General features: G+C 56.5%; 1 protein-coding gene across 2 annotated transcripts in view; it reads right to left on the bottom strand.

Annotated features, from left to right (window-relative positions):
* The window catches only part of TTYH2 (tweety family member 2), a 41,275-nt gene that overhangs the window by 23,555 nt on the left and 4,592 nt on the right, over positions 1–13,128 (bottom strand). For both annotated transcript variants that reach the window (XM_014839606.3, XM_044744845.2), the window contains exons 2-3: positions 9,687–9,859; positions 3,332–3,443 (exon numbers count right to left, since the gene is read on the bottom strand). In XM_014839606.3, coding sequence (XP_014695092.2) covers positions 3,332–3,443; positions 9,687–9,859 — 285 coding nt within the window. The remainder of the gene's footprint in view (positions 1–3,331; positions 3,444–9,686; positions 9,860–13,128) is intronic.

The following is a 13,128-nucleotide window of genomic DNA, read 5'->3' as shown; positions in this document are numbered from 1 at the left end:
CTTCCATAGCTCTACATTTTTAACTTCTCTATTTCTTAAATCCCTCCTTGAAAAAAACCAAAAGCCAGTAAACATCTGCCGGGCCCTCTTTCCTCCTGATGTCTTCCCATAGCAAACAATACAAAACAAAAAAATAAAAATCACAATGTTGACCTACTTACAGCCCCATTTCCCGCTCCACCCCCAGGCCTTTGAGGTTCTGTACCCAGAGCTCCCCTCAGGGAGACAGAGACAGGACGCTCCAGAGAGGGAACAGGGCTCAGGGCTCGCTCTGTGCACAAGAGGGACAGCTCAGCTCCCCAGGCTGGGGTGGGGTGAGGGGCGCGCTGGCAGGTGGAGGAAGCTGTCATCCCGAGGATGAGGCCTGGGTGCTCCAGGTGTGGTTTCTGCACCAGCAGCATCAGCACATCAGCTGGGAACTCATTAGAAATGCAAATTCTCAGCCCAGCCCAGACCGACAGGATCAGAAACTCAGGGCTGGGGCCCAGGACTCCAGCTTATCAAGCCCTCCAGGGGATTCTGATGCAAGTTCAGGTTTGAAAACCTCTGGGTGGGAGGAGGCTCCTTAACTTAATGAGGAGGGTTTTCTAAAGGGCAGGCCCACCAGGAGACCAAGGGGTGGAGCCCCCGCAGGTTGTGGGGGAGGGCCCCCGTCTCGGATCCTTGAAGGGAAGGGCTAAGCCCAGAACACCTGAGTTCCAGCTCTTGCTCTGACACGGACTAGCTTCCAACCCTGGGCCAGGAACAACCTCCCTGGGCCCCAGCTTCTTCACCCAAACGCTGCCCCATAGGCCTGCTGCCGGCTCAGATGAGAGTTGGGACGAGCCATGCTGGCCCCTGGAATGCGGGCCTTAAACCCGTGTCAGTTGAACTCTAAGGGGCTGTAGGGCCCCAGGCCCTAATTTTAAGCTGAGACTCTGAGGGGTTAGAGGTGTGCCTGGTCCCCTGTGTGAGTCAATGGGGCCCAGATGGGGCGCACTGGTTGCAGAGAAAGGACTCAACCGGCACTCCCAAATAACCCTTTCTGATCCCCCAAACCGGAGCGTGCAGCTGAGCCAGACCCCTGCCCAGCCTGCCTGAGCCTTGAGCTGCAGTACCCCCAACCAAGGCCTAAGCTTCCCTCAGGGTGGGGTGCAGGCGTGGGGCTTCTGGTCCAGGAAAGGGGAACCTGGGAGGTCCACCTTGCTCTGGCCCAGGTCTGACCTGTTCCAGGAGTCCCACCCTCCCCCTCATCTAAGCCTCCTCTCTCCTTCGTGGTGATTATAGTAATATATATAATTATAGTGATTATAATAATAGCACTCATTATCATGGTCACCTCCATTTGGAGGGTACTTTGTAGATTACCAGGCACTTTCACGGCCATTATCTCATCTAACATCATTTATCTAATATGAGGTCTTCACCTTCGGATCCGGGGAGCCCTCGGGACTGGAAGTGTTGGGTGCCCACCCTCAGGCTCAAACCAGCCCCCTCCACCCCGAGAAAGCAACCTGTGCCTGGGCCCCAGGGGCCCCCAGGCCTCACCCAGAGGCAGGAGGTGGTCATCGTTGGGAGCGATCGGCTCCCAGCTGGCTGGACCATCACGAGCTCCTGTCCTCACTTTTCAGAAATGGTGGAGAGAGGACCAGGGGCTGACGTCCAGAGACACAAGAATCTTCCCCTGGGGACCACGGGGGACTTGAGAGATGTGGGGCTCGCTGCGAAATGTCCAAACCTGGCCCTCAGCCCCCGGGTGGGTGAACACAACCTGGGCACTCGTTCCCAGCTCATCTCCCTGCACAACCCTCACCCCGTGGGACAGGGACTTGAAGAACGGAAATCTTCCATCAGGACAGCTCTGGTACTCTCTTCCTCAGCTCCCGGGAGAGACAAGGGCCATTCCCTATAATGGTCACAAGTCAGCCAGTGAAGGTCATGGCTCTGGGGCTGCCCCGGCAGGGGATTCTTTCAGGGCTGAGTTCCTCCTCTGGGGGTTCTGGTGCTGTGGGGGGAGGAGGCGGCCGAGGCAGAGCCTGGAGGGCGGTGCTGTGGAGCCCCTCCCACCAGCGCAGGGGGGGGGGCGGGTATCACACCCAGGCCTCCAGGCTGGTCAGGCTGTGGTCAGTCCCACAAGGCTGCCCTTGGCTTCCCCATCCCAGCCGCCCCACCCTCACCCTGCAGAATTGCCTCAGCCCGGCGTCCAGACAGCTCAGTCCCCATGGACGGGTGCCAGAGGACCCAGGGGTGGACGGATGAGCTCCGCAGGACAGCTGGGCCCCTGGCCTGGACCCTGACCCTCAGCTCCCCAGGAGGGCTGAGGCCAGAGCCTCCTCCCCAGCCATCCCGGGCGCTGATGAGCAGCACAGCTGTCTCTTTAAGGTGAGCCCCTCCTGAGGGGCCAGCTGAGGGATTAAGGCCTTAGAAGAGCTTAAGGGAGAAGGAGGGGCAATGAGGTCAAATCCTCTTCCAGCGAGAGCCAGGGCAATGTCCACACGCTCCGGTTGGGGTTGGACTGTGGTTGAGGCTGCCTGACACAAATGGGCTATTTGCTGAGGTCACCCCTTTGCTGGGGACCTGGCCCAGAGGGGATTGGAAACGGTGTGGATGTCCAAGGACTGGTTTCCTTGAGAGCCACCCTGGGGCCCGGCTCCTTAGGGCACCAGAGCTGCCTGGAAAATCAGCCCCAAGACCGGGTGCTACAGGGAAGACGACACGCACTCAGGGGCCAAGGCTGCCCAACCCCCGGGCCTCTCAGCCTCTCACTCAGGCCACAGGCTCAGCAGAGCAGCCCTTTCCTGCCCTAAAAGGCTCACATCTCCTTTGTCCGGCCCAAGACAGTCCTTCACCCTGAGCCCCCAGTGGGGGTCACGGTGCCCAGAAGCCAGAGCCCAGAGGACCCCTTGCTGGGTTTCGGGCAGAGCCTCACCACTCCACAGGGTGCTTCACTTGGTTTTGAATAGTTTTCCCCCTTGACATGTCCTGGACCCCATATACTCTATACGCAGCACTGAGAGTGAACATGAAAACACTGTGGGGCTGGTCTTCCGTGGGCAGGGTCTCCTTGGACAAACAGGAAAGTGTTCAGCTCTCCTGGAGATGATCCCACGGTCACCCTCGTGCCCCCAGGACCTATCAGCCTTTCTCCTTTGGTCCTCACCCCATCCCGGCCACCCCTCCCAGCCAGGGGAGCAGAAATTGCCTGTTTGCTCCTGGCGGGACCAACTAAAGCCCAAAGTGGGGTCCAGACTCCCCTGGAGCCGAGCTGGCTGGGATCTGACTGGGGCCCTTGTTCTGACCACAGTGACCTCACGGGCTGCCCCCGGCCCGGCCAGCTGCCTGTAAGTCTTACCAGGGTATCGATCCCAGAGAAGGTGTGGTTCGCGTTGTCCAAGGAGTAGATCAGCTGGTACACCCCATCGTTGGTCTCGCTGTTTCCATAGAAACCAACACCCACCGCAGCACTACAGGCAAGACCCAAATAAAGTTAGAGGTGACACCCAGAGGAGAATGTTTTTCTTTCTTTTATACGCTATTTTTAGAGCAGTTTTAGATTCACAGCAAAATTGAGCAGAGGTACAGCGATTTCCCATATATTCCCTGCCTCCCCTACCAACATGCCCCACCGTCAGCATCCCCTACCATCAGCATCCCCCACCATCAGCATCCCTCACAATCAGTGTACCTACACTGACACGTGGTTCCACCCAGAGTCCATTATTTACAATAGGGTTCACTCTTATATTAGGCTTCACTTTTGGTGTTGTACATTCTATGGGTTTGGACAAATGTATAACGACATGTACCCATTCCTATAGCATCTTACAGAATACAGTCATATGGGGACACACTGAGAAATGAGTCAGGCAATTCGGTCTTTGTGTGAACATGATACAGTGTACTTACACAAACCTAGATGGCATGGCCTACTACACACCTAATCCAATGGGCATGGCACTAGTCTTATGGGACCATCACCGTATATGTGGTCTGACATTGACTGAAAGCTTGTTGACCGAAACGTCATTATGCAGCACATGGCTGTAGTCCTAAAATTCCCGTGCTCCACCTCTTCATCCTTCTCTTCCCGCCACCCCCGGATCTCTTTACTGTCTCCATAGTTTTGCCTTTTCCAGAATGTCATATAGTTGGAATCATACGCTATGTAACCTTTTCAGATCGGCTTCTTTCACTTAGTGATATGCATTTAAGACTCCTCCAGGGGGCCAGCCCGGTGGTGCAGGGGTTAAGTGCGCACGTTCCGCTTTGGTGGCCCTGGGTTCACCAGTTCGGATCCCGGGTGAAGACATGGCACCACTTGACAAGCCATGCCGTGGCAGGCATCCCACATATAAAGTAGAGGAAGATGGGCATGGATGTTAGCTCAGGGCCAGTCTTCCCCAGCAAAAAGAGGAGGATTGGCAGCAGTTAGCTCAGGGATAATCTTCCTCAAAAAAAAAAAAAAAAAAAGCCCCCCATGTCCTTTCAGTCTTGCTAGCTCATTTCTCTTCGGCACTGAATAATATTCCACTGTCCGGATGGACCGCAGTCTGTTTATCCATTCACCCACTCAAGGGCATCTCGGTTGCTTCCAGGTTTTGGCCATAATCAATGAAGCTGCTGTAAACATCTACAGAGAGCAGGTTTTGACTTTAGCTGAGGAACTCTTTCCTGGGAGTAGGGATGATGTCTAAAGCTCTGGCAGGTGCAGGGGCTCGGGGGTGAAGGCTGTCCCCAGCCTGTCCCCAGCCTGGCTGACTAACTCTAGGGCACGTTTCATTTAGGCAGCAGGAAAACACGCCCGTGCTCCATCCCATGGCTCTGAAGGGTGGAAGATTGCTGGCCTGGCCCTAGCGACTCTGAAGCAGTAGGTCTGGGTGGGACCCAGGAACCTGTTCCCCGGGTGACTGACAGAGGTTGGCCTGGTGACCACTGAGGTCTCATGAAACCACACTATCTCTCTGGAAACCCCCAGGAGTCGGGGATGCCCCCTCCATTCTCTCTCCTTCCCCATGGCACCATGAGGCAGCCTGTCCTACTGAAAACTGCCAGCTTGTAGAAAGTGCCTTCTTACATTGAGCCAAGCCTACCTCCTTGAACCACTCACCCACTGGTTCTTGGCTGTCCTCTGGGGCAGCCCAGAATGAGCCTCCAGTTCTACAAGACAGCCCATCAGACATCTGAATGGGGCTCCGCATCACCCTTTCTCTCCTGCTCCCCAAGTCAGACATGTGTCCTCCCGCCCTCGTCTCCATCATCACCGTCCTCTAGGTTCAACTCTCTCTAACTGGGCAATGCTGCTCTTAAACGTGGCCTCGGAGTGAAGCACCCAGGCCCAGGTGTCCATCAGCTCCAAGAGCAGGGGGCTAACACCCTGGGTGCCCCCTCCCCACCACTGACCTCGTGGTCTACCTACACCCCTGGATTTCTTCATAGCGACTGCCACCAAGCCCAGCCTCTCCTCCCTCCTATATGCTGCATCGATTTTTGTTTGTTTTAACCAAAAGCAGAACTCCATCCCTGCGAAATTTCATCTAGTTGGTTTTAGTCCAACATTCCAGCCCGAACAAATCATCTCCATTCTGGCCTCTGTCATCTATCACACTTGATCCGATCCACTCCACTGGGGGTCATCTGAAGATTCTTTAAGCAGCCTCCTGAGTTTTCAACCAAAACGCTAATTTAGGGGGGGAAAGATGAATGCACACATGCATACACTTAGACCTTTTCTTCTTTCTTTAACCAGGACAGGGCCGAGGATGGAATCCCCCGGGAGACTGTTACTCTTGACATCTAAGTCAGTGTTTCTCAGGAAGTGGTCCATGGACCGCAGCACAGAATCACCTGGAGTGCCTGTTCAAAGTGTAGTTAAGGGGCGCCCACCCCGGGCCCACCGAGTCAGTGTGGTCCTGGAACAAGCACTTTAAAACAAGCTCCCCACATGCTTCATGTGCCTAATACACACGAGCTGCAGTTAGGCGATCCGGTGTGTGAATCAGGATTCTTTGGATTCAACCAGGATTGTTCAACCTTTGATTCCATTTAACCGCACCACCGTCCCGTCCGTCTCTCTCCACCGCATCCACATGGAGACTGTGAGGCCTTGATGAAAGCCCAGCTGAAACAGTCATATGTTAGACATATTCTATTTCCATCATCTTCCCTTTGGTAACTTTATTTTAAAAAGAGATTTTATTATGCTCTGAAAAATACCTTTGTCTGCTCCTCATGTTTCTAACCTTCCCTTCTAGTTATCTGTGTCATGATCTAGAGTTTTCTGGGGATTCAGCATCCTTTCAGGCCTCCCTTTCCCTGTTTTTGAGAACGGGGCATTCTAGTTCTGTGCCTTCTCCTAGTCTGTGGACCTATCGGAGATGCCCAGCAGGGGTTGTGCAATTGCACACCGTCTTCCAAGGCCAGAAACTGCCTGGCTGTTTAAAGAGGGTCCCTCAGCCCCCTCCTGGTGTCAGTGGTCCTGCCTGGGCCCTACCCACCATTCTGCTTGAGGGGAAAAACAGAATAAACGAGTTGGTGGTTCTGCCCTCTCTCTGGTGGGACAACACCACTGTCTTTCCCACATGTAAGATCACCGTCCCCAAACAGAGGAGCACGGGATCTCTTCTCACACCCCATCTCCTTTTTGGGGACCCCTTGATCGTAGTTTCTTCTATGGATTGCCTCCTTCTTCTCCGACCCTTATTATCAGAGCCCTATTCTCCCCCTAGTCCCCCGCCTCACCTCCCATCCTCCACCTCTGCTTTTTCTACTCCTTCCCTGCCTCTCTCCCTCGGCTCACTCCGCCCTGGCTCCAACTGAGCACAACTCCAGCAGAGCTGATTGCTGACTTCCACGTCACCGACCCAAGGTCATCTTCCAGCCCCGCCTCCTCTGAGGCGTGCTGCCCCGTGGCCCTGCGCCATTGTGGCTTTCCTCATCCTTCCTGGCTCCCCCTTGCTCCCCGAGGCTTGGTCCTGGGCCCTCTTCCCGTCCCACTTTGCATCCCTCCTTTACCAGATTGCACCTGCATCCATGGCCTCTGTGCTGTCCACTCTCATGACCCTGAATTTCTAAGTCCAGCCTTGACTTTCCATGGGTGCCCTCACCATCGCCACTTGGATGCTTCAAAGGCACCTTAAGCCCAACCCACGTGGTCCCCGCTGTGGCCTTCTGCCTCTGTCTGGTTCTCTGCCAGCGCATTGCATCTCAGCGGACAGCATCGCATCACCCGTCCAGCTGTTTAAGCCAGGACCCTCCGCCCTCACCCCCCCATCCAGCTCACCACCAAATGCAGGCCCTTGTCCCCTGTCCAAGTGCGAGGACCATGGCTCTTGGCCTGGGCCACCTGAGAGCCCACCCTCTGCCCTGTGGTCAGTGCGACAATCTCATCACTGGACCTGTCCTGGGCCTGTTTGCCTTTTAATCTGTTTCTTCCCATCCCCCACTCTGCTCTCCATCACGGAGGGCTGACCCCCTCACACTGAATTTCTCAGGCTCCCCTGCCAGTTGGCATCTGGTGGGTTTGACCAGTGGGGGCACTGGCAGGAGACTGGAGGCGGAGGAGGGGGAAGCCAGGGTACTTGTCCCCCTCCCTCTGCAGCAGCTGCTGTGTTTGCCGTGTGGCTCCGGCCCACTGCGGTTCCTGCTCCCGTGGGGACACCGCCTCTCCTTCTGTCCCTCTGGCCTGCAGGTGGTTGTGGCTCCTGCTGCTGTTTATCTCGGAGTCTCTCTCCGCCCCTTCTGGCCCCCGAGCTCTTCCATCACCCGGGCCACCACTTCTTCATGTTCTGAACACTCCGTGGTCTGGTTTCTGGTTAGACCTGACTTATGAGGCCCCCTGCCTCCTCGCCAACCCCCTGCTTACAGTGGCTCCCACTGCTCTTAAATAAACACCTAAATCCCTGACAGAGCCTGGAAGCTCCTGTGTGGTTTGGGTCCCGTCTGCCTTTCTTGTGTCTTCTCACACTATCACCCACGCCCTCTGTCTTCCACTGCACTTACTGCTGATCCTGCCACCCCTGCAGCCCCCCACCCCAGTCCCCTCATCCACCCTCTCTGCTCGGGGCGCACTGGATTCTCTCAGTTCCTTAAACATGTCGTGCCCCCTCCTGCCACAGGGCCTTTGCACACACTCCTCTTCCCTCTGTGGGGAAGTATCTCCTCCCACCTTACCCCTACCTGTGCCTAGTTAATGCCTCGTCGTATGATCTTGGTGCCTTTGTGACGCCAACTCGGGTAGGCCACCCGACTCTGCCTATTCCTTTCCTCCAAACCCCCTCCTCAGTTTACAATTATTCCAATCAAACAAGTGCAAGATTCTCTGCCTCCCCAGTCCACCAAGAGCTGCAAGAAGGCAGAATTGATGCCTGTTTTTTTTCTACCACTGGCTCGCTCTTGCCTGGCACAAGGAACACGTAGAATTTTGTAGACTGAGTCATGCCACATGCACCTTGTGTTCTGAGTTTTCTTTAACCGGCAGGTGATTATTACTTATTGGAATTGACCCTCCAAAGTCATCCTTACTGTTCCAAAGTATTCTTCTTTGTAGAGACTTTGTAGTGTTTCAAAAAAATCTGCGCTCACACGAGAGGGCTCCCTGGGTGGCAAGTACCACCGAGCTCCTGTCTGCTGGGAGTCATACTCTTTGAACTCCCGACCCGGGCTGGGCTCTCTCCTTTAAGTTCATGATTGAAGCCCCTTCCACGTGCTTAGGGCTTTGTCTTCCCTGCAGCGCTGCTCCGGTTCTTGCGCATCTTTTGCCTTTGACAGCCTCATGCTGCAGGCATGACGGGATCGGGGGCGGGCTCTACTGGAGAAGGACCTGCAGTGGCGAGGTGAGCCACCAGGATGGGAACCCCGGCATCCCCACCCCCAGGCTCCCTGTGTCCTGTCTGCCCCCCATCTTGCTGCTGGGACAGCGGGGTGAGTCCCACTGTGGGTTCAAGGACATAATGGGCACTTAGCAATGAGGGAATCCATCTATCCCTCGAGGGACCACCCCCAAAAGCATCTCAGGGTGGAGCTGAGCCTTTTGGAAAAACCTCTGCAGATAAGAAAACAAGAAAAATACAACCGAAAACAGGGCCAGTGTGTGTGTGGACACCGCCTGGGCAGCACAGGCTCTTACGCAGAGTTAGAAATCCCCCCTTCACCCTCCAAAGCAAAGAAGACCCGGCCGACGGCACTAAGAGCTGCTGATCTCGTGAGATGATGAGTTGCTTGGGGCTAGAGTCAGACTTTCTCTGACCTCATAGACCCAGGGCAGCAGTTGGGAGGGGACAAGGATGCAGAGAGCAGAGATGCCCTGTTTGGGCATGCCACCTGGTCAACCGCTCAGGGAGCTCCCTGGGGGGCTGCCAGGCACACCGCGTCTGGACTGGGTTGGGGCACACTAGGGAGACCCCCATCACTACCCCAGGCATCCAATTCCTGTTGCTCGGCAAGAAAAGGGACAGCTTTCATGCTGGGGACAGGCTCTCCCATCGAGGGACCCAGAGCTCAGTCAGGAGAATATGGCCAGACAGCTGATGAGCCATTTGGGGTTTGTTGGGGGCTGGCGGCAGGGGAGTGGAAGGGGGTCTCTTGGTCATGGGGTTAGCCACTGGCAAGACACAGATAGTCAGGCTCCCTTTCATCCACTGTGTCCACGGAGTGGGCCCTGGGCCGGCCTCGCCCCCTGCAGACCGAGAACAGGACAGAGGGACACTCACCAGCAGATGAGCCCGGCCACCACGGCCGTCCAGGTGACGCAGCAGGAGCTGCGCCGCTTGGTCTGCACCGCGTCGTCCTGCCTGCAGCAGCACACACAGACCAGGTAAGCCGCGAGGAGGATGAGGTGCAGGCCCAGGCAGATGGCGGCCACCAGCCCCAGGAACAGCAGAGACTGAAGAGGGAGAGGCCAGGGGTCAGCACTTGGTCCCATGGGGGGGTGCGGGGGAAGCGCCCTCCCCCTGGGCCCTGAGCTCCCCCTGGGGCTGTGGGTGCAGGAACCGGGACTGAGCTGTCTGTCGCCCATCCTCCCTCCTGCTCCGATTGAAGCTCCTGCTCTGGACACGGAGTGTCGGGCACCAAAATGGGTGAGGTGTGGGGAGAGATGGAGCTCAGGCTCCGGTGGGGGCCGAGGACACGAGACCAGTGGATGGGCTGTGGTCAGCTGAGGTGGAGGTGAGGGAGGAGCTGCTCAAGGCTGGCCCCCAGGTCTGTGGCCCCCAGCCCCACATGAAGACCTGGACTGCGCTCTGCCTGAGGACGGGCTCAGAGCTGCTCAAGAGCCAACATGGGAGTGATCACCCGACAGTGAGGGCTGGGGGCGCTGAGCTGTGGGACTGAGGGAGACAGACGTCCAAGCGCAGCAGAGCATCCGAGACCTCCTGGAGGAGATGGAGCTTGAGCAGGATGTCTCAGAAGCTAAGTGGGACCTGGGACAGCCCAGGAAGGGGCAGCCTGGCATATCTCCTTCCTCTGAGCCTTGTTCGAGGTGTTGGGGTCTATCCAGAGAAACAAGAAGCCAGCTCTGTGCTGGGGGAGCAGAGGGAAGTCAGGACGCACACCTGCAGATGTATATCCCGAAAGGGACAGCTGAGCCCCAGGTGCCAATGGTAGGAGCAAAGCCCAGAATTCTGGAGGGGGGCAGGAGGTGCCGTCTCGGGCCCGCTGAGCACCTTGGGGTGCCACAAAGGGAGCTGCTGTCGGTCAGGAGGCCCACAGTGCCACCCCCCCAACGCCCTCCACCCTATTGATTCAGCCAGATGGGCACCAGATGGCACTAGGATTGGTGGCCGCCAGCCAGGCCTGGACCTGGCTCTATGTCAGGCTCCTGAGCTGACAGCCTCACCCTGCTTTCCACGTGCCCCCTGAGTGGTGCCCATCCAGAACCCCAGCGCTCCAGTCTTGGCTGTCAGGCAAGAGCCCATTTCAGGGGACCCGTATGCTGGCAGTGGCGATCGGCAGAGTAGGGGAGATGCTGGGACCTCTCCGGTCTAAGGAGGAGACAAGCCTCGTGCCGGAACACACACACCAGTAGACAACACTGAAAATCAGAGGCTGGGGTGTGTGGTCCTGAGGCCTGAGGCCACTGGGGGTGGGAGGAGCCTCACAGTGATGAAGGCACCTGCTAGGCCTGCCCTGCCCCTGTGATGGCTCGAGCTGCTCTACAGGTCACCTGGACCAACAGGCTTCTGAGCCTCAGCGACAAATGGCTGAAGTCGTGGGGACAGCCCAGAAGATGGCAGGAAAGATGACTCGTTTGGGAGTAGAGAGGTGGATTTGACTTAACTGGGGCTTTCACCTCCACCTGGGATAAATACGTCACAGGTACTGTCAGGAACCTGCCGCCCCCCTTGCCTCCCTCGCTCGGCAGCATGGATGCTAAGCCCTCTTCCAGGCAGCTGGGAAGGCCCAGGGCACCTGAACACATCACCCCTGCTGAAGGCGTCACGGGGTGGGGGGGGGGGGGCAGGGGCGGGGCCTCTCCAGTCTGGACCACTAGACCCATCCCAAGTACTGACCCAGGAGGCCCCTGCCCTGTGAGACAGTGGAAAGGAGCTGCCACTTTCCCACCCCAGCCCGTGACCCTGTAGCCCCAGGCCGAGGTGAAGGGGCCAAGGACAGAACCTTGCTACTCAAAGTGAAGTTGACTGACCCGCGACCCACCCACGGCACTGGCATCTTCTGGGAGCTGGTTAGAAATGCAGACTCTCAGGCCCCACCCTAGACCTAGTGAATCAGAACTGCCTCCAGAGATGATCCCAGGCCATCTGTATCCCATTCAAGTCCGGGAAGCCCTGGATTAGTGTCAGTGGAAGCTCTCCAACTTTACCCAGCAGCTTAGCCTTTTCTTCAAACAGACTCACTTAGTGGAGCCCCGATATCAGAGCCTTCTCTGATTGAGGAGTGGATAGAAATGCCATGCTTTGTCTTGGCCACCCCGTGTCAAGCCCAAGGCCCTTCTGCTAAAACCCAGGGAGCCCCTTAACAATTTGCAAACCACTGTGCAACATGCACAGTCTGTGACCTAGCAATTCCACTCCTGGAGAATTACCTTACAGAAAGGAGAGCTGGTGTCCCCACAAGATACACACACAAATGTTCACAGCACATGACACAGCAGTAAGAGCCATGGGAAACAACCCAGATGTCCACCAATGAGAGAATGGATACAGAAAATGTCTTCTAGTCCTAAAATGGAATACTACGCAGCGGTGAAAAGTAAACTGTGGTTACACACAGCAATGTGGATGAACCTCACAGACGTAATGTTGGAGGAAATAAGCCAGACGCAAAACAGCAGAGACTGTGTGCGTCAATTTACATAAAGTGCAAACTCAGAGAGATTAATCTGTAGTGATGGAGGTCCGGACAGGAGCTACCTTTGGGCAGGTCTCGACTGGGAGGGAGCATGAGGGAGCCTCCTGGGGATCAGGAATATGCTTTGATCGGGATGGTGTCACACACACAAGCACTGAGGTGCGTAAAAGTTTCCTGTAAGTTATCCCTACTGAAAAAACTGAGAAAAACCCAGACAAACCTTTTGTATCAATTAGAGCCTGGTTAGTACCTAGACTTCTCCCGGCGACCCAGACTTCTAGCTTGCGTTCTGGACAGTTCCACTCTCAGTCTATCCCCAGATGGGAACCCACTGACTCTACCATGTGTGCCCACCCAGCAAGGAAGGGCCTCCTAGAAGTGGTTAAGACATGGGTTGGTGCCATTTCCATCTCCAAACCACAGCCTGTCCCCACCCCACCTTTGTCCCTGCGGTGGGCTCCCCTATTCACGCTCTCTCAGTCCATGACAGCCTCCCGACCTCCTGCAAGTCCATCCCGTGCAGGGCCCTGGGACTCAGCAGCGGGGCCCTAGCTGGACTGCTGGCCTCAAGTAGGTTACGGAGAACGCCCGCCCAGCCCCGGGGAACGCAAATGAAACGCAAACGCGGCGGTCCTCTGTTAGCGCTTCAGCCTCCAAGTCTCCCAGGGGAGGGAGGCCAGAGTGGGGCTGGAGCGGAGGGGGTTGGAAAGAGGAAGGGAGGGAGGTCGGGGAGGAGGAGGGAAGGAGGAGGAGAACAGGAAGGAGGAGGGAAGTGGAGGTCTAACCAGCAAAGCCGTGTCCCAGCCACCTTGCCTTTCTACTAGGCAATCACTTTCCTGCTCCTAA

Source organism: Equus asinus, chromosome 13 (genome assembly GCF_041296235.1).
Source record: "Equus asinus isolate D_3611 breed Donkey chromosome 13, EquAss-T2T_v2, whole genome shotgun sequence".
Taxonomy (NCBI): Eukaryota; Metazoa; Chordata; class Mammalia; order Perissodactyla; family Equidae; genus Equus; species Equus asinus.
Note: the sequence above shows the minus strand (reverse complement) of the source record. Positions and strands in the feature narration are given on the sequence as shown.